Source organism: Arachis duranensis, chromosome 3, assembly GCF_000817695.3.
Source record: "Arachis duranensis cultivar V14167 chromosome 3, aradu.V14167.gnm2.J7QH, whole genome shotgun sequence".
Classification (NCBI taxonomy): domain Eukaryota; kingdom Viridiplantae; phylum Streptophyta; class Magnoliopsida; order Fabales; family Fabaceae; genus Arachis; species Arachis duranensis.
This window is the reverse complement of record NC_029774.3, coordinates 2847376-2872709: the sequence shown is the minus strand read 5'-3', so window position 1 is coordinate 2872709 and position 25334 is coordinate 2847376. Positions and strand designations below refer to the sequence as shown.

The window sequence follows — 25334 nt, the reverse complement described above, 5'->3', positions numbered from 1 at the left end:
TTATTATCCCTGACATTTTCCGTATATATATCTCACACATTATCCCACAAACTAGACAAAGGGACACCAACGTTAATGCCCAACAATTTGTTTCTTTTTTTTATTATTATTTGTTTTATAATTGCCTCTCAATAACAAATATAATAAAATAATTTATGCCTAGGTGATTAATTAAATTAAACGGAATCTAACTAACATCAAATATATAAAATTTGAGGTCCATAGCCAGGCTAGACGACTATACAAAATTATTATTTTTAATTATCAGTTAATTACTAATATTTAAAAGTAGATTAAATAATGATAAAAAAATAATAAATTCTGATATTTTTTATATTTTTATTGTACGCATATTCAAATTCCAATAAGAGATTTATAATGGCGAAAGGGTTGGTCCATGAGGGAGTGTTATGAAGGGTTTTGATGGAGTTCAAGGGTCAGCTTTGTTAGTTGGACCGTACATTTAACCAGCTGTGCATCTCACCTGCCATTTGTTGGATGAAGTTGTAACCACACCATGCGAGAATCCCTTTAACACACAATATCCATATAATATTAATGAATCACATATATAAAATATGAATCCATGCCAAAGGCCATATAGGTTATTAAATATTTATTTAACTTATGTCTCCTTGCTTGCAAAGATCTTATTATAAGGTAGTTCTTAGGATTTTAAAATTTTACTTAAGTTTTAATGCAATGATTTCCTTGAAACCTTCCTAGTTAGTAAAACACTTGCATAATTCAGATGCATGTTTTTGGCACGAATTATGGTTGGTTTAGTTTGGAAGCAAAACACAATAGATGTGCAATAGAGACTGAATCATGCATGTAATGCTGGAAAAGCATGAAATCCAACCGTTCACATTTCATGAAAAGAACTTGTTTGAATGGCGAAATCACGAGTCCACACGCAATCGTGTGGGTCACACTCACTGCACTAGTGAGACATATTCATATGATCTTGTTTGAACACAATTACATTCTGCATTTTGTCGGGTCCTACCATTAGCGTTTACAAGCTGAGCCTTATTAAAGCTTATGATTAGATTAGGTTGGATTTATCTACCCTTTGCCACTTATGTATCGAATAAAACAAGACCGTACCACGCGAAGTTATGTGAATGTAATTTCGAATATGTTTTTTTTTGTGATAATTTTGAATACATTGAGTATACATTAAAATCAGTTCAGTTATTAGTATAAAATATATATTTAAATATAAATATATATAAAAAATAAATTAAATTATATATTTATACATAAATACATTAATAATTAATTTTAATGACTAATTTTAGTATATCAATAATATTTTTGACGTACCTTATATTTATCGTGATTTTCTCTTCCGTGAACACATAATAAAATAGAAACCACTTTAATAAATACACTAAAAATATCTTTTTATAAAGATATTTATATGTATAATGTTATTATTGAACATCTTTATTAAATCGATTAATAATTTATTTTTTAATAAATCAGAACAAAATCGGTTTATTATAGTAATAATAATAAACTCAATTGTCTGCATTATAATTATTAAACTCGATTTAATCCGATCGAATTACATAATCTAAATCGAATATTTTAATTTTTTTATTAAAAGATAAATATATCTTTGACTTTTTATTTTGCAAATATTTAAATTTCTAAAAATTTAAAAATATAATTAAATCTCTAACAAAAAAATAAATTTATTGTTATTGTTATAAAAAATCGATTTTATTCTAATTTGTTATGAAATTAAAAAATAACTACTTTATTAATACGTCCAATAATAATGATACATAAACGTCACATTTTACACGTGTTTATAGAAGGATTTCCTAACAAAATTTAATGAATGTGAAAATAGCACTTAGCTTTCGCTTTTGCAGTGATTGAATCAAAATTTCTTGTGTGCCTCTGAGAATGAATGAATGCTTTTATTTTGTTATTTATTTTATTAATATTTTTAAGAATAATAATAAAAAACAAATAATTAATTGAAATAAAATATTGACTTATTTTCCTAGTAACTAAAAATTTCTTGTGATTGAATAGTGTGATAAAACAAAACAAAACAAAACCGCTGAAGAAAATGCCAAAAGATAGAGAGCAGGTAGTTGTTCAGTTTTGACGCGTATATCCTAATCACCATTATCAGATCATTGATTCATGAGTTCCCGCTGCTGCTATAAACTTCCACAACTGGTTTAGAGTTAAATATGATTACCAACAATTGTATCAGAAACCAATTTGTATATTTATATTTTTCCATCACATTAACTCATGCAGAGAAATAGAGATATTATGGAATTATTATTTAACACCACAAAACAAATTCAAACTAGGGATAATTTTGACTAACGTTGTCACTTGCCAATTAAAATTCACAAATGTAAATTTAACAAATTTGTCGGTCAGAAAAAGCTTGACATTAAAAAGGAAAAAAGAAAAGGTAGGTACCAAAATTTATAATATGAGGACACGTATGCATGTTAAAGTTAAAATATCTAAAACAACAAAGATTACGCACTTAGCATAGTTGATTTTGAGGAACAAGAAGAGCAGACACAAACTGAGATTGAAGCAGAAAGATAGATATGTCGAGTGGTAGATCAATTGGGGTGGCCTTGGACTTCTCTCATGGAAGCAAACTTGCTCTGAAATGGGCTATTGAGAATCTCATCCGAAACGAAGACACCCTTTATGTGATCCACATCAAGCCCCCTCAATCTAGTGAATCTAGGAATCTTCTGTGGTCTACAACTGGTTCTCGTAAGTTCCTTGATACTTGACAATACATCTCATGTTTTATTTGGAATGGATTCTGATTATGGTGTTTGAATTTGGGGCTTGAAGCTCTGATTCCTTTGGTGGAGTTTCGTGAGCAGGAGGTCATGAACAACTATGAGGTCCAAACTGATCCTGAGGTCTTGGACATGCTTGACACTGCTACTAGGCAGAAACAGGTTCTTTAATCTCTCGGATTAGCTAGGTTTTTGTTCTATAGTTTGATTTGGTTGTTCAAGGTTAGTGTTATTACTTTGTAGGTGAAGGTGGTAGCAAAGATATACTGGGGTGATCCAAGAGATAAAGTTTGTGAAGCTGTTGAGGACTTAAAGCTTGACTCTTTGGTAATGGGTAGCAGAGGCTTGGGTGCCATTCAAAGGTACTAACTTTACTATTTATTGAAAACCTTCATGCTTAACACTGTTTTGTTTTCAATGAGAATAAGTTACTGGTAAATATGTTGATTGCAGGGTATTGCTGGGGAGTGTTACAAATTATGTAACTACAAATGCAACTTGTCCTGTAACAATTGTCAAGGACTCTGCCCCTTCTACCGCTTGATCATGCTGTTGTCCTCTGTTGATAGTGTTTTTAGTTTCTATAAATAAATAAGCTTTGTGCTGAACTGCAATACATGATTCAGTGTCTTGTTGGAACCAGAATTTTGTTGCTAGAATGATGTGCAATGTCTTTAGTTTATTATTATAAAGTGACTACTATTCACATGAATTTGTTTACGATCTAAAGTTCTCAATTATCTCCTTATTAAAGTTATTATAACTTTTTGGTTTTAGGACATTCTCTTGTCTTGTTTATAGATAAATGCTTGTCAATGAATACATCCAAAAAGAGAACTGAATTTTTCTCTTCCTCAAGCAACCCTACATATTACTAGTTACTACTTACTACACTCTCTTTCAATAGGCTTCATATTAACCCTGTGTATCCAATGCTTTTTCAATTGTCTCAGCTCATAAGCTATTCCTTTTGCTTAACTCCATTGTCTTGTCTTTTTCATGAGCTACTAACAAACTTAATTCTGATAATGCGAACCTTTAGCACTCACTATCCACGCTGACCCTGGGTTCATCATATATACAATACAGTAACTTTTTTGTTGATAACATTTTTCTATTCCTTTGACTCATAGTCAATTAGTCATAGATGATTCAATGTTACAAGCTTGTGACGATGATGGCTTTGTTTACACATTTCATATGGAATTTCGTTTAGGGATGCTTATGACAAAAGTGGGATTACCAACTTTATATTGCAGAAGATCAGTAAGAGCATCACATCACAGAGAATAGCATGTGATTTTGTCATAGTTGTAAAATCTTAACGGCCCTATAAACAACAAGTCGTTGTAGTATAGTGGTGAGTATTCCCGCCTGTCACGCGGGTGACCCGGGTTCGATCCCCGGCAACGGCGAATTAATTTTCACTTTTTGATGCTTATCGATTTGGCTAATGAAACAAGCTAACATGGGTTCTAAACTTAAGCTTCCACGCCACCCTCCTTTGCATACACACACAATAGTTGCTTGCAAGTAACGAAAGATCCCACAAGCATTAATTACATTACCTAATAACATCATGCATTTTACAAAAGCATCAAGCTTAGTATCATGTTTTTGGGTTCTTCTCTTTGTTCCTCCAACGCAGCGGCGCAGGAAATGTCAGCTTCCACGACCAGCATTCACATTATGGCCTTAGATGGCATCGTGAACGTGAATTCCCTCTTCACCTTAGCGCTTTTCGTTGGCCTCACAATCACCAGCCCTGACACTGCTCTTGTTGGTGGTAGTGGCGGCGTAGACACCGCCTGCGCTGCCGGGCCCTCGGTGGCAGAAGGCCTCATATCAAGCCACGTGCACTCCTTCAGCTGCTTCCTCTTCTCCAGCCTCATAGCGTTGGCCCTCAAAAACATCATCAACATAAGAAAAACCGTTGAAGATGGGGATAACATTGATGCTCTTGGTGGTGGTAGTAATAGCAAGGTGGCGCACTTTGCAGCTAGCTTCATCGGGGAGGTTAACGCGGTGTCATTGAGGGTGGGGACACTTGTTTCGGCTTTCGGGTCGGTATTCGGGTGCGGGTTCTTGGTGATGGCTCTGGTGGATTTGGTGCAGATCAAGTTGGGGACTTTTGGTTGTGGAAGTAGCCGTTACAGTATTGCTGCTGTGGCACCTTTGCTTGTTCTTGTTCCCACTGCGCTTCTCATCTATGTTTCTCTCGTGCTCTATGCCTTCACTCGTTAGTTAAGCTTATTATTTATTGAAGGAACATTGTTTTGAATTTTGAATAATAAAGTTATGAGTCAAACAAAGGCTGAAAGAAGAGACCTGGTAATGGTATAGCACTCAAATTTAATAAACTATGGTTTTGTTTTTTTAATATTATAATGTGCAATTACTTACTCCTATGGTGTTTCAACATGTGAAATTTATGCAAATCTTGCTGACCACTGAGTCTACTAGAGAGGTTATTCCTCTGTTCTCATCTCCACCTTTCCCAGAAGTCACATTCACAGATTCACCACTTCTAACACAAAATTCTTCTTTCCTTATCCAATTAGCAACTTATGTTTTCCACTCTCCGAACCAACACTTGCTGATTACCCTTATCATGTTTTAAGTTGAGACCGGTTTGGAATATAGATTGGAGACATGGTAGTGCCAGTCAACAAGATTTTTCATCAAACTCCATTATTCCTGCCTTCAAGATGTTCTCTAAATTATCAATTGACAGTATAAAGATAGTGAAAAAAATAAAATAAAAGAAGAGGGAGATGGACTTTGGGCATATTGAAATAGGAAAAATTACCCATTGCTTAAAAGTTTAATATCTATCATGCTGTTCAGCAAATACTAAAAATTTATTTTTCTTTGATAACAAATTGCACATTGCTGATATGGAGTTATGGACGATGAAACTGAAAAAGAGCATCAACATCTTTCAAACCGATCTAAGTTCAATCCACCTCAACACTATATACAAAGACTAATCAGTAAATGTAAACCCTCAACCTACAAAATGAAGCTCAAACAAGAAGCACCATCCATAACAGCCTTGGCCCTCAACTCCTACCCTGGTTGTTCCACAACTCAGCTCTTTCCAGAATGCTTCATAAGGCCTGGAGCTCCTATCAAAAAGGAAAGGGGTTTAATAGGATACTAAAATCACCAAAGGCATTGGCATGCAAAACCAATCCGCAATAGCTATTGAGAAACCTCTAAATCAAGTTCATTAACGATAGACTTTGAACATAAATGTGTTCACGGGTACCAAGAGGAAAAAAGTATATGTGAATGCAAGCTTATGAACATAAGATGACAGAGTGAGAAGGAAGCAACTACCTCAACGTACACCAAATATCTCTTGTGGTGGATCATATATACTTGAATCAGGAAAAATCTCCTCAAAATCTTGTTTCACTTTGTTTCTCAGAAGTGGATGAGGCAAGAGCCCTTTCAACAGAATCCTGAATGGTAGCTCCTCTGGTGGATCTGGAGAATTCTTCATGTCCTCATACACATTCATCGCATCTGCAGGAGATCCATACTTCAAGAAGCCTCTTATAACCTCAGTATAGGTCTGAGAATCAGGGTAGAGATTCTCCTTTTTCATGCTTTCCCACATTTCCATTACTTCGTCCATCTTTTTAGCCCTTGCCAGTGCAATAATCAAGTCCTTATACAAGTATTTATCCGGAATGTACCAATCTTGCTTTTGCATCACCTTAAAAACCTGAAAATTCGCTAACATACTTGTAAGACCAACAGAGCAAACGACCACTTACAAGTATCAATATAGAAATAAATTTCAGCAAAAAGGGCATGCCCCCAAATCCAATAACTGTATCAATACTCTCTTGATATTAACTTTGATTTACTATTCAGCTTAAAATGTCATTAGAGGCACTATTAGTGAGAGTTGATTAAAATAAATAGTATCCTTCAACCAAACCTTAGAACAAAGCATGTTAGTACTTAGTAGCAATATCTCTTAACAGACATTCTAACAAACAGGTTACGGGCAACCAACAAAACAATGAGAGAGTAAATAGAAGAGAAGATAGAGAATGAGAAAGAAACCGTGAGGGCGAGAGAAACTTCTTCCTGGCGCTCAAGCTCAGTGAGAACAGCGATCAAGTCGAGCTTCAAGAGCCTCAAGACATGGTTTTTGATGAACTTGTGAAGTTTGTCGTGGTCATCCTTGAAGCGCTTCAAACCTTGAATGACAAAGAGCGCCTCTTTGCCAATGAGCTTCTTTCCTCTCCAAAGTGGGCCTCTGGGCCTTCCGTCGTGGTAGTGCCGGAAACACGACGCCGTTTTGGCAGAGTCAAAGACTCTCAGTAATGGTGGCAACAACAATGAAGAAGAAGAGTGGTGGGTAATGGTGTTGGGAGTTGTGGTGAAGTGTCGAAGGAATACCGAAGACAAACGAGCCCGTCTCAACATTGTGAAGCAACGACGAGACGCCATGATCAGTATCACGCTTCACTTCATCGTCATGAATTATAGTTATTACTTATTTGAACCCGTAATCGACCCAGATATATAACTGGATCACTCGTCCAACTGCGTAAATTATTGTAATTAATCCGGTCATAATAAAATATAAAATTATAAAAAATATAATTTAAAATTTAAAAATATGAATTCACAATCGTATTAATAATAATCGAATATCAATTCTTAAACATAATTAATATCTTAAAATTTAAAAGAATAAATAAAAAATATATTAATTATTAATATAAAATATTTTTGTAATTTAGATAAAAAGAACAAAATATAATAAAATAAGTAAATTAAGTCCAAAAAAAAAATTTAAAATTAATATTTATATTTTTATTGAACAAATTTAAAATTGGACTAATATTACCTTTATTTTGATTTGCATCTATATCTTTTATAACATTATTATAAATTAATTAAAAACTAAATTCAACTAATTATACTAAACACTAACTATGTAATACTAAGAATCAACTCAATCAATACTAAGAATAAAATCTATTCTTCCAGAAAAAAAAATCAGCTCATTGATAATTTTCAGCAATAAATTCAATTATGATAATTTCTAGTAACAAAAAATTTAACTCCAAAGAAAATTTACAGCAGCAAAAAATTTAGTTAAGTGGTTATTTCAGCAAGACTGTAACAAATTCAAGATTCAGTGATTATCAGCAACAAATTCAACTTAGAGATAATATTCATCAACCAAGAAATTAGCCCAGTGATATTTTCAGCAACAAATTCAACCAACAACAACAAATTCAGTAACAAATTCAACTTATCACAGAAAATTCAATAATTCCTAGTTTAGTCATAATTTACAGCAACATTTAGATCAACGACAAGACAAATGAATTGATTTTAGCAATTCAGCAACATCTCAACATACAGGGAGAAGGAAAGTCCGGAAAAGAGAAAACAGGGGACTCACCAATGATCCACGGTCCACGCGAAGACGACGAAAAAAAACCAGAAGACGACGACCCCACGGAAAGCGACGAAGCAAGCCACGACCCCACGAGTTGCCTCTGCCGCTGGCGACGAGGAGCCCAGGGACGAGACTCGAGTGAGATGACGAGGAAGGCCGCGTGACGACGAGACGTCGGCGAGACGAACCACGAGACGCCGGCGAGTGTGACTGAGACGAGACTGGAGTGAGATTGAGAGAGACTCAAAAAATGAAGGCGAGACAGAGACGTTCTGACAGATGAAAGAAAATGAAGGCGACACACACACACACACACGAAAGCGGGAGAAATAGAGAGTGAGTGCCTGAGGGGTGGGTCTACTTTTTCTTGTCCTGGCCATTTGGGCCAAGGCCCATAACAGCCAAGACCAAACCCAGCAATAACCATCCCACCTTGACCGAAAAAAAAAATCTCACTGCTACATATTTAGTTATTTACAAGCCCATTACAAATTTAGCAATTAGGAGAGTCAGATTCTCTCAAATACTTAAATACCTCCCTTTTGTATATGCATCTATTCTATTATATAAAAATCAGATGTCTGCATTTAATAATAGAGCTGACGTGCTCTGGAGAGTGTTTCTTAAATTAATTATTTTAATTCATTCAATATAATTTATTACGATGACTTAATTATTTCACCTAATTAATTTGATTAAATATTTAAATATTAATATAATTTATTATAATTTATATTACTTAATTAATTACACTACATTAATATAAATTACTTTAAATTATATACGCATGAAAAAATGGATTTAAATGTGATTTATATAATATAAATAGTAGTTAATTAAGAACGGTGTATTTTTAAGTGTTTTGATATGACTTAATTATACCAACTAATTGATTTGATTAGATATTTAAATATCAATGTAATTTATTATAGTATATAATACTTGATTAATTTTACTACATTAATTGTTATTCTTTATATTAGTTAATTAGCTTATTCATTTATAAAGTCTGAAATAAAATAAATAATTTGTTGTTTATTCTAATTGAATTTATTAAATTTAATTATATTATATATAAATTAAAGATAATTTATAAATGACCTTATTTCCTTAGTTTTTTATATTTCGTGGATTGTTAAGTTTTAAGTTTTATATTTCCGTAAGCAAAAGTAATATAAGGCAAAACTTTTTTCATTTTAAACGTAATTATTCTATGTATTATTAACTAATATCATTAGATTTGATTTATTAAAAATATAAAATAATTTTATATAACAAATTATTAATTAAACTCATTCTAAAATGTAAGCAAAATAAATTAATTTTCTAGGCGGCTCAATGTAGATCCATGATTTATACAATAATCAAATAAAGCATAGAACTTGTGAATTGTGATAAAAAGGGAATAAAAAAGTAGGGCTCATACCATGTTGGTTTGCTTGCCTCCATTGCATCTTAACAAAACATGGGCCTATGGAGACTAATCCCGATTTCAAGTTGGGCAGATAGAAAACCTATCCGGATCTCATACAATTAATTTCAACCCGCACCCAAAATCCTCTTTTAATCTTTTTGGGTATTCTCTCTCCTAGCAAGCAAGCATATAAGCCAGCAATGGAGAACAGCGTATATGCTTTTAAATTTTTGTTTTTAAATTTTAGAGTGTGATACTACATGTCGTGGAAGCAAAATTATAAGTGCTGTATTTTGTGTTTTAATACTTTTGATCATGTGGAATTACAAGTGAAATTATAGAAAACAGTAATAACAATTCTGACAAATGGCTGACATTCTAGAAATTAAAATTTGAAGTAATAAAAAATATTATTATATACACGTGAATAAATTGTATCACCATTTTTTTATTGTAAATTCTATGTTACTCAACAATTAATTAATCAATATATAATTTCAAGCTATATTTTTGTTATTATATAATATTTTTTATTATTTTATATTTGCAATAAATATTTTTTATATAGCTCATTGCTAAAATAAACAATTTTACTAATTAATTAGGTTTACAGTAGATTATAGTTATTTTTTTAAATCTAATGATACTTTTGGTTACTTTTCATTCGATAATTTTTCTGTCATGTATAATTATACAACTCATTTAAGCAATGATTATTGTACATAGGTACCAATATTTTACAGAACATTATGTATGGTACCAGACTCTTGATAAATCCAGATGCTCCTGAGGCTATGATGCTTCGAAAAAAGTATTGTACAAATATTGTGAATTATTTATGGTTGTGCATATTGACTGTATTTTTATGGTGTTGTGATTGATAAGTAGCGTGTACTATAGAGAGATCTCGCAGTACTTGTCTGTGTTTTCTGGCAAACCGGCGTATGTTATTGAAGATGAAGTTTTATATTCCACTGAGAGGAAGACAATAAAGGAGTTACGTGCGGCTACGGATGTGAGTGCCTTATAAAAAACTACTTTTTTATGTTTGGTTCATTATTTGTTTTTTTGACTTTCAAACTGTTCCTATGTAGGTTGGATTCTATGTTATTCTGGCTACTGTTCTTGATGTTGAACATGTTCTAAGTTGGTGGTATAAATGTTGTGTTTGCAGCGTGAAGGCAGAAGCTAATGCAGATACATACTTCTGCGATGGTTGAAATAAGGACGTGAATAATGTTTTTAATAGGTACGACTCTAATTGGACTTATTTGTGCAATCTTTTCATAAAAAAGTAATATAGTTATGTAATTGATTATGTCTCTTTTTAATTTACTTAGCAATATCTAGCTTAATACCAATAATTAGTAGACAATAAGAGAACAATTTATTAAAAATAAAAACTCCTTTAATTGATGGAAATATTGTCTATCCATAAAAAAATTGTCAAAATGAGATAGAGTGCATAGAAAAAATTCATATACCTACAATAATTTTATACCAAAATCTCCTCTGCTAGACTAAAATCTAGAAAACTGATAAGCCTAAAAAAATTATGTTTGAGCATTTAAATTGTGTTGAATATATTTTTTATGATTTTATTGTAACTTAAGGGTGACAGACCAAGTGTTAGTTGATGCTTTTGAATAAAAAAAGTAGGTATAAGTTGAATTTGTTGGTTTTAGATGGTACTGCTACAATAACTTTTGTTGTGTTCGATAAGGAGACCGCAGCTCTATTCGGACGAACCTGTACTGAGATGGTGAAAAAGTTGAATGTATGTGGTTTCTGCTGTTGAAATCATTTGAATGGTTGTGATGATTCAATGTCGGATGTGAATATAGAAGATAATTTTATACCATCCTCATAAACTTTAGACGGTATGTAAAAATTTTATCTGTATGTTTATTTGCATCTTTGTGTACATCATGGACTAAATTGTATCGGTATGACAACTGAGTATCTAAAGAGAGTTTATTCAGAAAATGTGTGGGATATAGAAAATCCTATTTATCAATGACAACACTGTAAAGCATGGATGTGGTCTGAAGAAAGGCTTGCTAAATTCAAATAGTCGCCCCAACCAAAGTTTTTATTATGTTGTATGGAAGGAAAGATTGAGCTTCCTCTACTTTCTGTGCCTCCTGATGAGCTCATTCAGCTTCATACTAGAGGAGATCAAAGAAGTATTCATTTCCTAAAAAATATAAGGGCATTTAATTCAATGTTTTGTTTTACATCAATGGCCGGAAAAATTGACTGTGGGGTGAATAATGGGATTGCTCCTCCAATTTTTAAGCCTTAGGTCAAAACTACCATAACATTGGTAGCTTACTTCCTCCGGATAGTCTGCGACCAACATTTGCCTAGCTATATATCTATGAACAAAAAATAAGATTGATAATCGGATAGGCACACTTCGGTAATTTTCATGCAACCAATCAAACATTTTAGTTATTTTTTATATGTGAGAGAAAATAACATAAAATTTATTTTTATTTTTTGCAGTTCCAATGAAGCTATAAATGAGCAGGATAAGAAAATTATGGCAATATTAAAAAACATGCTAGAAAAATATAATAGTTTGACAAAGAGTTTTCGCTAAGCGAGAGATAAGTACCAATAGAAAAATTGCACAAACATAAAGTTTAAGTTGATTAGTAAAAGGACTACAGATGGCAGGACATACAACTTGCCATCTGCATCTAAAGTGGCTGCATTGATTGTTGGCGATGTCGAACAACTAAGCAAAGATAGAGATATTATTATAAAGAGTCAAACTAAAAAGCTCCAACAGATTGATGTTTTTCACCCATTTTATTTAGCCTTGCAATATCCATTGTTGTTTTCATATGGGGAGGATGGATTTCGTTTGGGTATTGCAACATCAGATTCTATCTCCGCTAGGCCTACAAAAAAAAAAAACAAAACAATCACTTTGCAACAATTCTTTGCTTTTCAACTACGTATAGAAAAGGATGGGTGGATCTCCGTTAATTCTAAGATCAAAGAGATTATTCCAACAGTTTCTGGTAGATGCCTACATAATGGTAAAATCAGAGAGGTTAAAATCCTTTAGGTGTAAACAACCACAGTTGAGAGTTGACAAATACAAATGTCTGCATGAAAGTCTTATAAACGGGAATGTAGATGCTGCAAGGCTTGGCAAAAGAATCATTCTTTCCGGTACTTTTACCGGTGGACCTAAGTACATGATGAATAATTGTAAAGATGTATTTGCAATTTACAGATATGCAGGATATCCTAACTATTTTATCACTATGACCTGTAACCCTGAATAAGATGAGATAAAAAGAGAAGTGACTCCCATTGGATTAAAGGCAGAAGATCGCCCTGATATATTGTGTCGAGTTTTTAAGATCAAACTTGATGGTTTGATTGATGACCTAAAAGAGGAACAAATCTTTGGAAAAATTTTAAAATGTAAGTCTGTGTTTATGCAACACATTATTAAAATCTTATGCAGTAATGTTTTGCTCATTTGTCTTTTTAATTTACATATGTTTGCACTATAGAGTTTCAAAAGAGATGGCTTCCGCATGCACATATCCTTTTATTCATGAATAAAGAGTTCAAGACACAAACACCAGATGACATAGACAAACATATAACAGCTGAAATTCCTGGTTAAAATGAAATGCCAAATCTACATGGAACTGTTCAAAATTACATGGTACATGGTCCATGTGGTCTGTACAATAAGAATTCACCTTGCATGAAGAATGGATCATATTCAAAGTTTTATCTCAAAGAGTTTGGACAGCAAACACTCATTGATGAAGCCGGATTTTCCAAATATAGGCATACTGATAACGGTCGAACAGTGAAGAAAATGTAATGTGTACTAGACAATAAGTTCATTATTCCTTATAATCCATAATTGTTGCTCAAGTTCGGGTGCCACATAAATGTGGAATACACATGCCAAACAAGTTCTATTAAGTATTTGTTTAAGTATGTACACAAGGACAATGACCGTGTAACAACTACCCTATACAACACTGGTGATTCGTCAGAAGCCACACAAGTTGTTGACGAAATTAGAAATTACTACGATTATAGGTACATTTCGGCATGTGAGGCAGTCTGGTTTCTTTGGATATGAAATCTAAGAGAAAGAACCATTTGTGATTAGACTTCTATTCCATTTGGAGGATGAGTAACCTGTGGTTCAATTCAACTAGGTATCCTTTAAAAATAGTACAATATTCAACCTTTTATTACAATAATTTAAAAAAATAAAAACAAATACATCTAAAAATTATGAATAAATTTAGTGTCTTTTTAAAATTAAATACACATTCAAAATATAAACTAAATAAAACTGAAATTTAAAATTTAAATTCAATACATATCTAAAAATTAAATTATTCAAAATTAAAAATTTTGATTTTAAAATTCTTAAATAAATCTTAAACTATTTAATTATTAACTAAATCCGTAGAAAACACTAAAAAAAGCAGAGAAGTCACGTTTGCCCCACATCAAAAATCCCGAGCCGCACATCGAAAGACGAAAATCCAGAGAAGTCATCCTCTGCCGCCGTTCTTCCGTGCCACCTTCTTCTTCCGCGCTCATCTTCGACGTTGCCTTCCTCCTTCTTGGCGCTCAGTCACAATACCGCATTCCCCTTCGTCAACACTCATCTTCGTCGTCGCCTTCCTCCTCCTCGATCACCGTTGGTCCGCATCAACGTTGCGGTTCGTCCATGTCGAAAACTTACCTAAGGTTTGGATGGGTCTATGACACCATTGTTTTTTTTTATTATTTTGTATAAATTTTTTATTTTTTTGAAATAAAAAATCAAATAAAATGGCCTGAAGAGATTTTCATATATATTGCAATGTTAAATTATTTTTGCATGTGTGATTTCTATATTTTGGAAGTGTTTCAAAAATATTTTTTGTATAACTTCATAATTTTAGATGTGTTACAATTATTTTTTAATGTTTAAATTTAAACTTTAGATTTATGATTTTGGATGTGTTTTAAAAATATTTTCTGTATAACTTCATAATTTTAGATGTGTTACAATTATTTTTTAATGTTTAAATTTAAATTTTAGATTTATGATTTTGGATGTGTTTCAAAAATATTTTTTGTATAACTTAATAATTTTAGATGTGTTACAATTGAAAAAAAACTATAATTGAAAATATTTTAGTTTGTGTATATAATTATATTCGACCATTTATCACTAGAAAGTCGTAAAACATATCTTGCATTTTATCAAAAGTACAACAAGTAAGGAATTAATTTTTTTCTAAATACACTGACTTTGATTTTTTTTTCTGCAGATATGAATTGGAATATTGTAGCAGAATAGAAGAAAGAAGGAAATAATAACTAACTATAAAGTGGGTAGGAAGTTAGAGAAATTTTAATTTTTAAAATTTAAATTAATCTTAACTATAAATATGTATCCTAAAAAATAGGAATATATTTTAATAAAAAAATAATTAAATAATATTAAAGGCTGAACAAAGACTGAATTTTATTGTACAAGTAGCATTTTTTTATAGTGAAACTTCTAATGTGAATGATATCGTCAAAAGAGCAATATCTCAAGTCCATGTTTTTGAGATGGATGACGGCGAACATGTCATATCCCTATGCTCGAAGTCTGACTTATGCTGAGTTTCTAACCAAGTTTGTTTGGAAGGACGCAACTTTAAAGTGGTTTCCTTGAAAGTAAGGCTTCACAATTGGAAGGTTGACTCATGTATCTGCAGGTAATGACGAGTTTATATTCAATTTTGATCTTATTTATTTGATGATTTAAATTTAAAATCTTAACAGCATGTATCCCACGTCCATTTTATTCGATTTTTCTACACTAGAAAACAAATGTTCAAATAACTTTCAGGAGTTATAATTTACAGATTATACAATTTTAGAATTATTCTATACTTTTTAGAGAAATTAATCTTATACGGATGTGTAGCTACATAATAATTGAAATCGCATAGCCTAATCCATTTAGCAATTTAAAAGTGGGATTTTAACCAAGTTCTTGGCAGCAAATACCGAAGAATATTACCAACGACTTCTCTTGAATACTCAAAGAGGATGTATGAATTTTTGAGATATAAGGATAGTAGGAGGAACAATTTATGCTACGTATAGAGATGCATGCTTCGTCCTTGGACTCTTGCAAGATGACAGAGAATTCATGGATGCAATTAAGGAAGCATGCTCGTGAGTCTCAGGATCATATATTAGAAGGTTATTTGTCATTCTATTAACATCCAACAATATCTTAAGACTAGAACATGTCTGGGATAGATATTGGCATGAACTCTCAATGATATTTTGTATCGATAGAGAACCATGATGAACATGAGGGGTAAGTTTTTATAATTGCAATTATAAAATTTCTTCATTATTTATCATTTTTAGTTTGGTTGAATTTTTACAGTATCGTATAATATGCAGAGTTAACCATGTCAGATGATGAGATTAATTAGTTGTGCTTAATGGATATAGACAAGATCTTACATTCCTATGGTAAAACCTTGAAAGACTATCTTCCTATGCCTTTAGCAACTGAAGTTGATAGTTCTTTGTTAACCAAAAGGGTTATCAAGGAAGAGCTAAACTTTAACAGGGATGATTTAAAGAAAAATGCCTCAGACATGTTAGCCATCGCAACACCTAAGCAGAAATATTATGATGAAATTGTTACAACTGTGTATTATGATGAAGGAGTTTTTTCTTTGTGTATGGTCTGGGGGTACTGGAAAAACATTTCTCTAGAACCTTATGTCTGCTGAGATTCGCTCAAGGGGTGATATTGTGTTAAATATTGCTTCAAGTGGTATTGCATCTTTACTTCTTCCCAATGGAAGAACGGCACACTCAAGGTTCAAAATACTGCTGAATATAACTAAGGATTTTGTATGTAACATCAAACCTGGTTCCCCTCAAGTAATGCTGCTGTTGAAAGCCAAACTTATAATTTGGAATGAGACTCCAATGGTTATTAGGTACTGCTATAAAGCGCTTGATAAAATTTTAGGTGATATCATGAAGTTTTCTCCAACATATAACAAAGATTTTGCCTTTGGAGGAAAAATAGTTGTACTAGGTGGAGACTTAAACAAATTCTTTCTATCATTTCACGAGGATCGAAACAAATTAGTCTTACATTTGAAAGTTTTGTCAGGTGCTCAAACTAACAAAAGATATGAGACTCTCTGTAGGAACGACTATTTCAGATCAAGATGAGACAAAGCAATTTGGTGAGTGCTTATTGAAAGTTTATGATGGTCTAATGTGTGACAATATGAATGGTAAATCTGAGATATGTCTTCCAGGAGATATTGTTATTCCTTCTTCGGACTAGGCATTTGATAAGTTGGTTTATTTTTCTTATCCAAATATTTTGGATAACATGTCCTCAAAGAATTTTTTCAAAGTAAGAACTATATTGGCTCCCACGCTGGACATCGTTGAAGATGTCAACAACCATCTGATGGCTATCATTCCTAGAGAAAAAAATTATATTTTAGTTCGGATTCGATTTGTATGGATGAAGAAAATATGGAGAGTCAACTAGATCTCTATGGTCTTGAATTACTGAATAGCATAAATTGCTCTGATTTGACTCCACATAAATTAATACTCAAGATTGGTGTTTCGGTGATGTTACTGAAGAATTGACCAATCCAGTGGTCTTTGTAATGGTACAATGCTACAAGTTAGGAAACTTGAAAATCATGTCATAGAATGTGAAATTTTAACGGGTAACAATGTTGGTCATATTACTTTGATTCCAAGAATGAATATGGTACCAACAAATGAAACTGTCCCAGTTAGATTCCAACGAAGACAGTTTCTCATAATAGTATCGTTTGCCATGACAATTAATAAGTCTCAGGGACAAATTTTATCTCATGTTGGATTGTACTTGCCCAAACCAGTTTTTACACATGGCCAACTATATGTGGCACTTTCAAGAGTTAAGTAAGAGAGGTTTAAAAGTTTTACTTATGAATCACGTAGAAATGTTTACAAATTCAACCATCAATGTTGTTTATAGAAAAATCTTTGAAATAATAGGATTCTAATATAAATATTTTAATTTTATTTTAAATTATATATCAGTGTATAATTATTTTACTTAAAAAAAAGTGTAAAATGATTATTACTCACTATTTTTAAGTTAAACTTTGATTTTGATAATAATTTTATAAATATCTTAACATAATAATTATTTTGTGTTTTTTTTTTAAATATCCAAACATATAATTTTTTTTTTACTTTTATAAATTTTTCCGTGTTGAGCACGGATCCATATACTAGTTTATTAGTAAAATTTGAAACATTACAATTCAATATATTGAAAGGTTAGTTCCCTTCATTATTTCTTCAATGGTTGGAAAGTGATTAAGAAATAATAACGTTGAATTTTTCTGATTTGGTTTTGCATGGAGTGATTTAATTGTTATCTCTGGGTTGAAAATCTAAGAAAATCTACATGTACTATATTGGCAACTCTTAAGAGAAGTTTACTATGATTTACGTTTAAATAAAAAAATAAATTAAGAAAATATCCTCTCCGTGAATAATAACACCAATGCATCCTTTTTGAATGCGCGCATAACAATCATGCAACAAACTAAAAAGAATGTGTAAAAAGAAGCAATTAAGATAAGATAAAGTCCATAAGGATACATGATATGAAAGAAACCTAATAATAAACAACTTTGATTTCAATTATTGAAGGGTCTATAAACTACAAAGACCTACTATATAACATATATACCATCTCTCTATACCAAATCAAAACTGGACAGCCTATTAGCATAGAATAACTTAAAATAAAATAATTGGAACAAGAATAACTTAAAATTACGAACCTTAGCTGTGAAGGGTAGAGGAAGGCTTTGATATGGTGGTTGTGACTGCACAGCAATTTGCTTGTATAATTGCGTAACATCCTTTAATTTTCAGTGAGTGCCACTTTCAATGCACGAGTCTGTCATAAAGAAAAAAGCTATGTAGATCAGCTAGTAGGCTTTGAAATAATTAATTAAGGAATGGAACTAATTAACATCATACCATTTTGTATAAGTTAATTATTAAGATTGTGACTTGGCTTGCAAATTAAGATCTACAGGTAACACCACTTTGGTCCATGCTTTATTGACATTATTAGAAAGATATGATTGGGTTCGCATCCAAATCATACTTAGGAAGAAAATCATCCAAAACATTTGTCTCTCTCTTTAGGTAACTATCTTTCTATATAGTGTTATTTCTTTTCCATTTTCTCTGGGTCTTGATTAAGTTTCATAATTTTATTTCTCCAAGTTTGTGCATGTTATCATCATTTTTCTTTTTTCATAAATTTGAACAAAAAAATAAAGAAAATTAATTATGACTAGTCACAGTCATTCTTGAATATAATGTTGCCCACCAGAACCAAATAAAAGTCCAATTGCTTGGCATGATTCAGACAATGCAAAATAAATTAAAGGAATAGTTCGTAATTGAGACTTAGACAATTGCTATATTTAATTGAGACTTAGTCTGGGTTGATGAGTTATTGTGTAATTAACTAACTAATTATATAACCGTCGAAATTATAATATGTTCATGTGAGGACAGATGATACAACTGGTGAATGTTTGGCTTCTTAATATAAAAAGAAAAATCAAATAGCATAATGTCCCGAGTTTGATTCCGCAGCATAATTTATTTTCCTAAATTAAAACACAAGTCCAGCGACATAATTTGTTTTAGCTGGAAGTGGTTGTCCCGAAGGTGAGAAAAAAGTGTTGGTGTTTTTGTTGTGTTTACAATACAATAGTTAATCTCTTGAAGTTTGGCTGCTTCTTGCTCAATAATTATTTAAAAATTTTACATGAATTGCTCCAAGTCTCTAATGGACCAAATTAAAACATGACTTCTAGGTTTTTTTTGACCTGGTCTGAGTTATTTTACATTCAACTATGAATTGAAACTTATATTTTTGTTTTACTCGCTCTATGTATAATATGCAGCTGACACACACACAAATAATAAAATGATATTGATATAAGGTGACTAACATTTTCTGAAGTAAATAAATTTGTAAAACAAAAAACAAAGAATTAATTACTTTTAAACTATTTAGAGGATTCATAGTCACACAGCTAAAAATGATTAATCATAGTTTAAAGTAATGAGATCAAATCCATTATATACAATATAACCAAAAAGAGGAAGAAAACAATGCAAGAAAGAAAAAGATTGAAAAACAGTGGTGGCAACTGCCAACGTCGTCCACCCTGAAGCCAGCCTGCCACAGCCTATACTTCCACCTCACTGCCCTACGTGCACACGGACTTTGTCCCATTCTACCTTATACTAAGATTTACATATATGATACTTCCAACAATTTAAATCAAGGCTAACAAAAAATAATTTTTATATCCCAATTCTCAATAAATTATATTCAGTTTGAGTTGTTACTTGTTAGAGTTTAGAGTTTAGACAACTATTAAATAATCATAAAAAAAACAAATTCAACTGTATAATTATATAAAATATTTTATAATATCACTACATTAAAATTAAATTTAATATATTAGATTTTTTAGTTTATGGGATGTTATGTACCCTCAATTATATTCATAAAGGAGATTAGTATCATATATCATAAATATTTTCTTCTTCTATTTCTAGAGTCCACTATAAAAAATAATCAACAACAATACCACTAATTGTTATTATTAACGAATAACGATTATCATTTTAAAAAAAGGAGAAATACGGAACTTATATTTATATTTATTTATTTTGGGTTTCGAATTGGTTTCTCACTCATCGATAATTCCGTTTTGTTCCCCATTGGCCAGTTCGGCCACAAGCACCTCCTTCATCATCTTCTCCACTCAATTTCCCTCCGCTTCGTGCCATTTCCCGAACTCTACCTTACCCTACTCACTGTCTCCGACTCTCAACTTCCTTATCTGAGCTCAACAACTAACCACTTCAAAACGCATTTCATTCTCATTTTTCCCTCATCCATCAATTCGCTTTGCGCTGACGGTTAGTTCTCTCTCTCTATTCCAAATTCATTTCATACATAGATCTGTTCATCCGTGGCTTCGCTTTTTGTTTTGTTTCGGTTTTTCTGAGTGTGTAGCTACGCGCCGCCGTGGTGCGACTTTGGATCTGAATGAACGTTCGGTTTCGTGTTTTTTTGTTTTTATTTTTCGTCGCTGGATCTGATCTTCTGGTTTTAGGTTCGAGAGATCGGAGAAGGAGAAGAAGGATCTCATGGCTCACAGGGTGGACCACGAGTACGATTACCTCTTCAAGATCGTGTTGATCGGTGACTCTGGCGTTGGCAAATCCAACATTCTCTCGAGGTTCACGCGCAACGAGTTTTGCTTGGAGTCCAAATCCACCATCGGCGTTGAATTCGCCACCAGAACTCTTCAGGTACTTAACTTTCTCTTTTCTGCAGTTCTTTGCTGCTTCTACCTGTTTGTGTTATGTGAAATTCTAAATGCGTTCGCATGCCGTTGTTTGTTTCTTGTTCCTTTGTTGTTTTCTTATGTTTATGGATTCTTTTTTATTTAATCTTGCCATTTTTGCTTCTGATTGGATTTCTACGTGGTATTTTGCATTTGTAGCATTGGAGTATGATAATTTATTTTAATGTTTTTGCTCCAAAGCATTGATTGCTTAAGGATTCAAGAATTTCTAAAGCAGATCCTCTTCTGAGATAGTTTTGGTGGAATGTTTTTAGCTTTATGTGCTCCGAATGAAGTGGAGAGGAGTAGAGAACTATGATTTATAAGAAAATTTCTTGCATAGAATTGGTGCGCTCAAGTTAGATACAACTAAGCCTTGTCTCATTAGCTGGGATTCAATATAAAATAAAGTGGTATTGGTAGATCAATATAAATCATAATGTGATGTGCCATACTTCAACAAGCATAAACATTGGATATTTTTCACTCGTACTATATATTTTCATGATATTAAGTAGTACGAGAAAATTCTTATACAAGTTATATGCATTTTCCCAATTGTTAATTGGCCATTAAGATTTTGTAAACCAGTGATTGTTCTTATGCTTCTAATTTGGGTGCCTCAGGTTTTATGAAAAAATTCTCCAGGTTTATGTCTGGTCCTGTTCATGGACAAGAACTCAGTTGGTAACTAAATGACCATGAATGTATTGGTCCTTGAGTGTTTATGTTTGTTACTACATGCTGATTGTTGAGACTTGAGAGTAAACTGTTTTCTTATTCTAAACAGTTGTTTTCAATATGATGTTATCTGGAGATGATTTATGAATTTACCGATAATGATCAATTCTTTGTCGGACCACCACAGGTAGAGGGAAAGACTGTTAAGGCACAAATCTGGGACACGGCAGGTCAGGAGCGGTACCGAGCCATCACCAGTGCTTATTATAGAGGAGCTGTTGGTGCTCTCCTTGTGTATGACATAACTAAGAGGCAAACCTTTGACAATGTGCAAAGGTGGCTCCGTGAATTGAGGGACCATGCAGATTCTAACATAGTTATCATGATGGCTGGGAATAAATCTGATTTAAACCATCTTAGGGCAGTTTCAGGGGATGATGGTCAATCGTTGGCAGAGAAGGAAGGTCTATCGTTTCTCGAGACATCCGCACTGGAAGCAACCAACATTGAGAAGGCATTCCAAACTATTTTGACCGAGATTTATCATATTGTAAGCAAAAAGGCACTGGCAGCCCAGGAAGCTGCTGGTAGTACAGTTCCCGGTCAAGGAACCACAATCAATGTTGCTGATACATCTGGGAACACAAAGAGAGGCTGCTGTTCTACCTAATGTGACATTTGAGGATGAATCGTTGCTGGCAGATATTATTTTTTCCCCCTCTTCCAATTCTGTTTTTTGCGCCCCTTTTTTTCCCCTTTCTTTTATGGGTGAGAGAGAAACATGTAGAGTACATTTTACTTCATTGAGTTGCAACGAGGAAGCTTGTGAAATTCTATAAAAACGATAGTGTCTTTGGCTTATCTCCTCTGTTATTTGATAGTTTCTCATGAATCGATGTAATATTTGGAACTGACAGATATTGATGATATAGCGTGGTCAATCAGAATGTGACATCTCAGAAGCCATGTAAGATTATACTTAGCTGGTTCTTTCTTTGTTTTTTGTTAGTTCGTTGTTTTTATGAAGGCTACTTTTGGACCAGCCTGCTTGATAGAATATATGATCCCTTCTTTTTAAATCTCCTTTTCCCCCATAGATCAAATCACTTGCCTAAAGTATAGCAACCAACCAACTAACCTTGTATATTAGTTAGAATCGGCTAGCTTCTGTGCAAATACACTAATCATTTTGATGTTTATATTAAGGAAGCAAATAACGCGGCATTATTTATCAGAGGTTAACACTTACACTTGTTTATCAAAGGGAAAGGATGTCTCTGTTTTTTTCGTGTACAAACGAACAAGACACATCCTGTGAAGGTTGACAACTATGCATCTGTAAATACGTGAAAGGAGAAACAATCAGAGAAAAAAGTATGTAATCTCACTCAATTTGTACGGTTACATGTTGTATTTTATATGTTTTCTCACAATGATATCTAATCCTGCCAAGTAAATCAATGGAATTTATGCCAGACTCAGCTACTACATGACAAGATAGAACAGTTTTTCCAACTGTTATGGCCCAAACGTGCAGGTCATGAATATCTTGCACCCCCTTCAAACTTCTGAGGTCATTTTCTAGTTTCATGACATTGATCTCACTTGGTGTCCTTTCCATAAGAATGCCACAAATACTCCTAAGCATAGGCATGGTAGTTCCCAAAGATATAACAGAGAATATGAGTGTACATACAAGATCAACCACCAACCATTCTGGTTTAGCCCATATTATGGCTCCAGCAATCATCACTCCGATAGATTGAATCATATCTGTAATGACATGCAAATAGGCACCCTGCAGATTTATGTTCAAGGCATTAACATTTCTCTGACTACTTGAAAGCAGGTTAAGGTCCTCTTCATCAGTTACTTTAGCTAGTTCCTCCTTCCCATGATCATGATCCAAGTGTCCACAATCATGATGATGATGATGACTATGATTGTGACCATGATGATGGTCATGACTATGACTATGATCATGACCAAGCCATACAACCATGATAAAGTTAAACAAAAAACCAAATGCTGCAATTGCAAACATGAGCGTTCCATTCACCCTGGCGCTGCGATGCACAAGTCGACCTATTGCTTCGTATACTAAAAAACCAGATATCCCCCAAATTATCTGCACAGATAAAAGTGCAGCCAAAACCTCAAGTCTATTGTATCCAAAAGACTGATGCGGTGTTGCATCCCAGCCAGAAGCCCATACTGCAAAGAGAGAGATGCAGAATCCTCCGATATCAGAAAGCACGTGTGCCGCATCGCTGATAACAGCTAGGCTGTTGGCCTTTATTCCACCAATTGCTTCCACAAGCATAACAATGGCATAGAAAGCTATGAGTCCACAGAGTTTCTTTGCTGATTTCGATGACTCTCTGGACGCCACCAAACTGTTCTCGTCCCTGGAAAAAGGGCAAACAGAATCGCATACTGACTTGACAATTATTGGAGGAACATCGGATTCCTTAAAGACACTGTGTATCTCAATTTCCAGCTTGGACTCTTCTTCCAAGACTGGAGCTTCTTCTAGCTCCATTCGCTTCAACAAACTGGTTCTACCAACAAAACAAATGAATCATTCACCAAAAGTCATCTCCCAGGACTTACCACTTTTATATTGTATGATTGCCAAAATCAACATCTGTCAAAAACAAAGCTTTAGATTGGGTAAAGGCCGTGTTTGTTGGGTTCAAAGAAAGTTTGACAATTTCCAACTTTAAGGGTCAGTAATTAACATAAAATAAGAACATTAAAAACATGCTAGTTATTAGCAGTTTAGCACTAGTGGAGGATCAATAACAATTTGACAACTTCAAACGGAAGAAAGAAGAGGTCATTGCCATAAAATAAGAAGAAAAAAATGACATATGAGTAGTAATACTTATTAATGAGGATTAATGACTAATTTGACAACTTCAAATTGAAGAAAGAAGTTTATAATTCGAGGGTTGTTGGGAATTTGAGAAAATCAGAGAAAGAGACAAAGCTAAGAGCCCAAATTCCACACATTAAAAAATGTAAACACGCCTTTTGAGTGACCAATCAGAACAAACAAATGTAATCATAGAAAGTAAAAGATGTTGTTATAAGAACAAATTTGCATAGAGAAAACAAGAAAAATTTAAAACAGTACCAGAGTATGATGTTAGAATCTGTGGAGAAGTGGAAAGCCTGAATTGGAAAATGGGAATTGTGTCCGGGGAAATATGAGAAGGAAGAGGTATGAAGCGATCAGATCAACTCAAAAAGTGTGTGAGCGTCATCGGCGGAGAGTTAAAGGCGTGTGTTTGGATTGAAAGGGGCTAAACGTCGTTTGGAAGTGTTCCGACGGAAGCCCCAACGAGCGTTTAGCTCCCAGCGAGAGAGAGAGAGAGGGATTGACAGTAAAAACTGCAAGGAATGTATAGAGCGGAAAAACGGAGCTTAAAGAAAAAGTAATAATAATTGGTCTGATTTCATTCCATATACTATATATTATACAAAATATATTATTTATACATTAAATAAGT

General features: G+C 33.1%; 5 protein-coding genes and 1 non-coding gene across 9 annotated transcripts; 4 read left to right on the top strand and 2 right to left on the bottom strand.

The window, feature by feature from the left end:
- The first annotated feature begins 2499 nt into the window (after positions 1 to 2499).
- On the top strand, positions 2500 to 3513 carry LOC107476813 (universal stress protein PHOS32). Its single transcript, XM_016096723.3, has 4 exons — positions 2500 to 2769; positions 2854 to 2963; positions 3045 to 3163; positions 3255 to 3513. The coding sequence occupies exons 1-4, from the start codon at positions 2595 to 2597 to the stop codon at positions 3343 to 3345; spliced, it is 495 nt and encodes a 164-aa protein (XP_015952209.1). The 5' UTR covers positions 2500 to 2594; the 3' UTR covers positions 3346 to 3513.
- A 631-nt stretch (positions 3514 to 4144) lies between these two features.
- TRNAD-GUC (transfer RNA aspartic acid (anticodon GUC)) lies at positions 4145 to 4216 on the top strand. Its single transcript has one exon. It is a non-coding gene; the product is annotated as a tRNA-Asp (tRNA).
- A 171-nt stretch (positions 4217 to 4387) lies between these two features.
- LOC107477145 (uncharacterized) lies at positions 4388 to 5181 on the top strand. The gene has a single exon (XM_016097110.3). The coding sequence runs from the start codon at positions 4413 to 4415 to the stop codon at positions 5043 to 5045; it is 633 nt and encodes a 210-aa protein (XP_015952596.1). The 5' UTR covers positions 4388 to 4412; the 3' UTR covers positions 5046 to 5181.
- Positions 5182 to 5589: 408 nt separating this feature from the next.
- Positions 5590 to 8544, bottom strand: LOC107476814 (protein THYLAKOID ASSEMBLY 8-like, chloroplastic). 2 transcript variants are annotated; one of them, XM_052259758.1, is made up of 4 exons: positions 8239 to 8544; positions 6882 to 7367; positions 6144 to 6534; positions 5590 to 5929 (listed from the first exon to the last, which is right to left on the bottom strand). In XM_052259758.1, exons 2-3 carry the CDS (start codon positions 7269 to 7271, stop codon positions 6145 to 6147), a joined length of 780 nt encoding a protein of 259 aa, XP_052115718.1. In that variant the 5' UTR covers positions 7272 to 7367; positions 8239 to 8544; the 3' UTR covers positions 5590 to 5929; position 6144. The 2 variants fall into 2 exon arrangements, with proteins under 2 accessions (XP_052115718.1, XP_052115719.1); XM_052259759.1 differs by having other exon boundaries at positions 5590 to 5920.
- An 11916-nt stretch (positions 8545 to 20460) lies between these two features.
- On the top strand, positions 20461 to 22795 carry LOC107476816 (ras-related protein Rab11C). Its single transcript, XM_016096729.3, has 3 exons — positions 20461 to 20707; positions 20905 to 21103; positions 22007 to 22795. Exons 2-3 carry the CDS (start codon positions 20939 to 20941, stop codon positions 22487 to 22489), a joined length of 648 nt encoding a protein of 215 aa, XP_015952215.1. The 5' UTR covers positions 20461 to 20707; positions 20905 to 20938; the 3' UTR covers positions 22490 to 22795.
- A 386-nt stretch (positions 22796 to 23181) lies between these two features.
- Positions 23182 to 25286, bottom strand: LOC107476815 (metal tolerance protein B). 3 transcript variants are annotated; one of them, XM_016096728.3, is made up of 2 exons: positions 24959 to 25286; positions 23182 to 24380 (listed from the first exon to the last, which is right to left on the bottom strand). In XM_016096728.3, exon 2 carries the CDS (start codon positions 24359 to 24361, stop codon positions 23204 to 23206), a length of 1158 nt encoding a protein of 385 aa, XP_015952214.1. In that variant the 5' UTR covers positions 24362 to 24380; positions 24959 to 25286; the 3' UTR covers positions 23182 to 23203. The 3 variants fall into 3 exon arrangements, with proteins under 3 accessions (XP_015952214.1, XP_015952213.1, XP_020992966.1); XM_016096727.3 differs by having other exon boundaries at positions 23182 to 24466; positions 24959 to 25223; XM_021137307.2 differs by having other exon boundaries at positions 23182 to 24374; positions 24959 to 25223.
- Between the last annotated feature and the right edge of the window lie 48 nt (positions 25287 to 25334).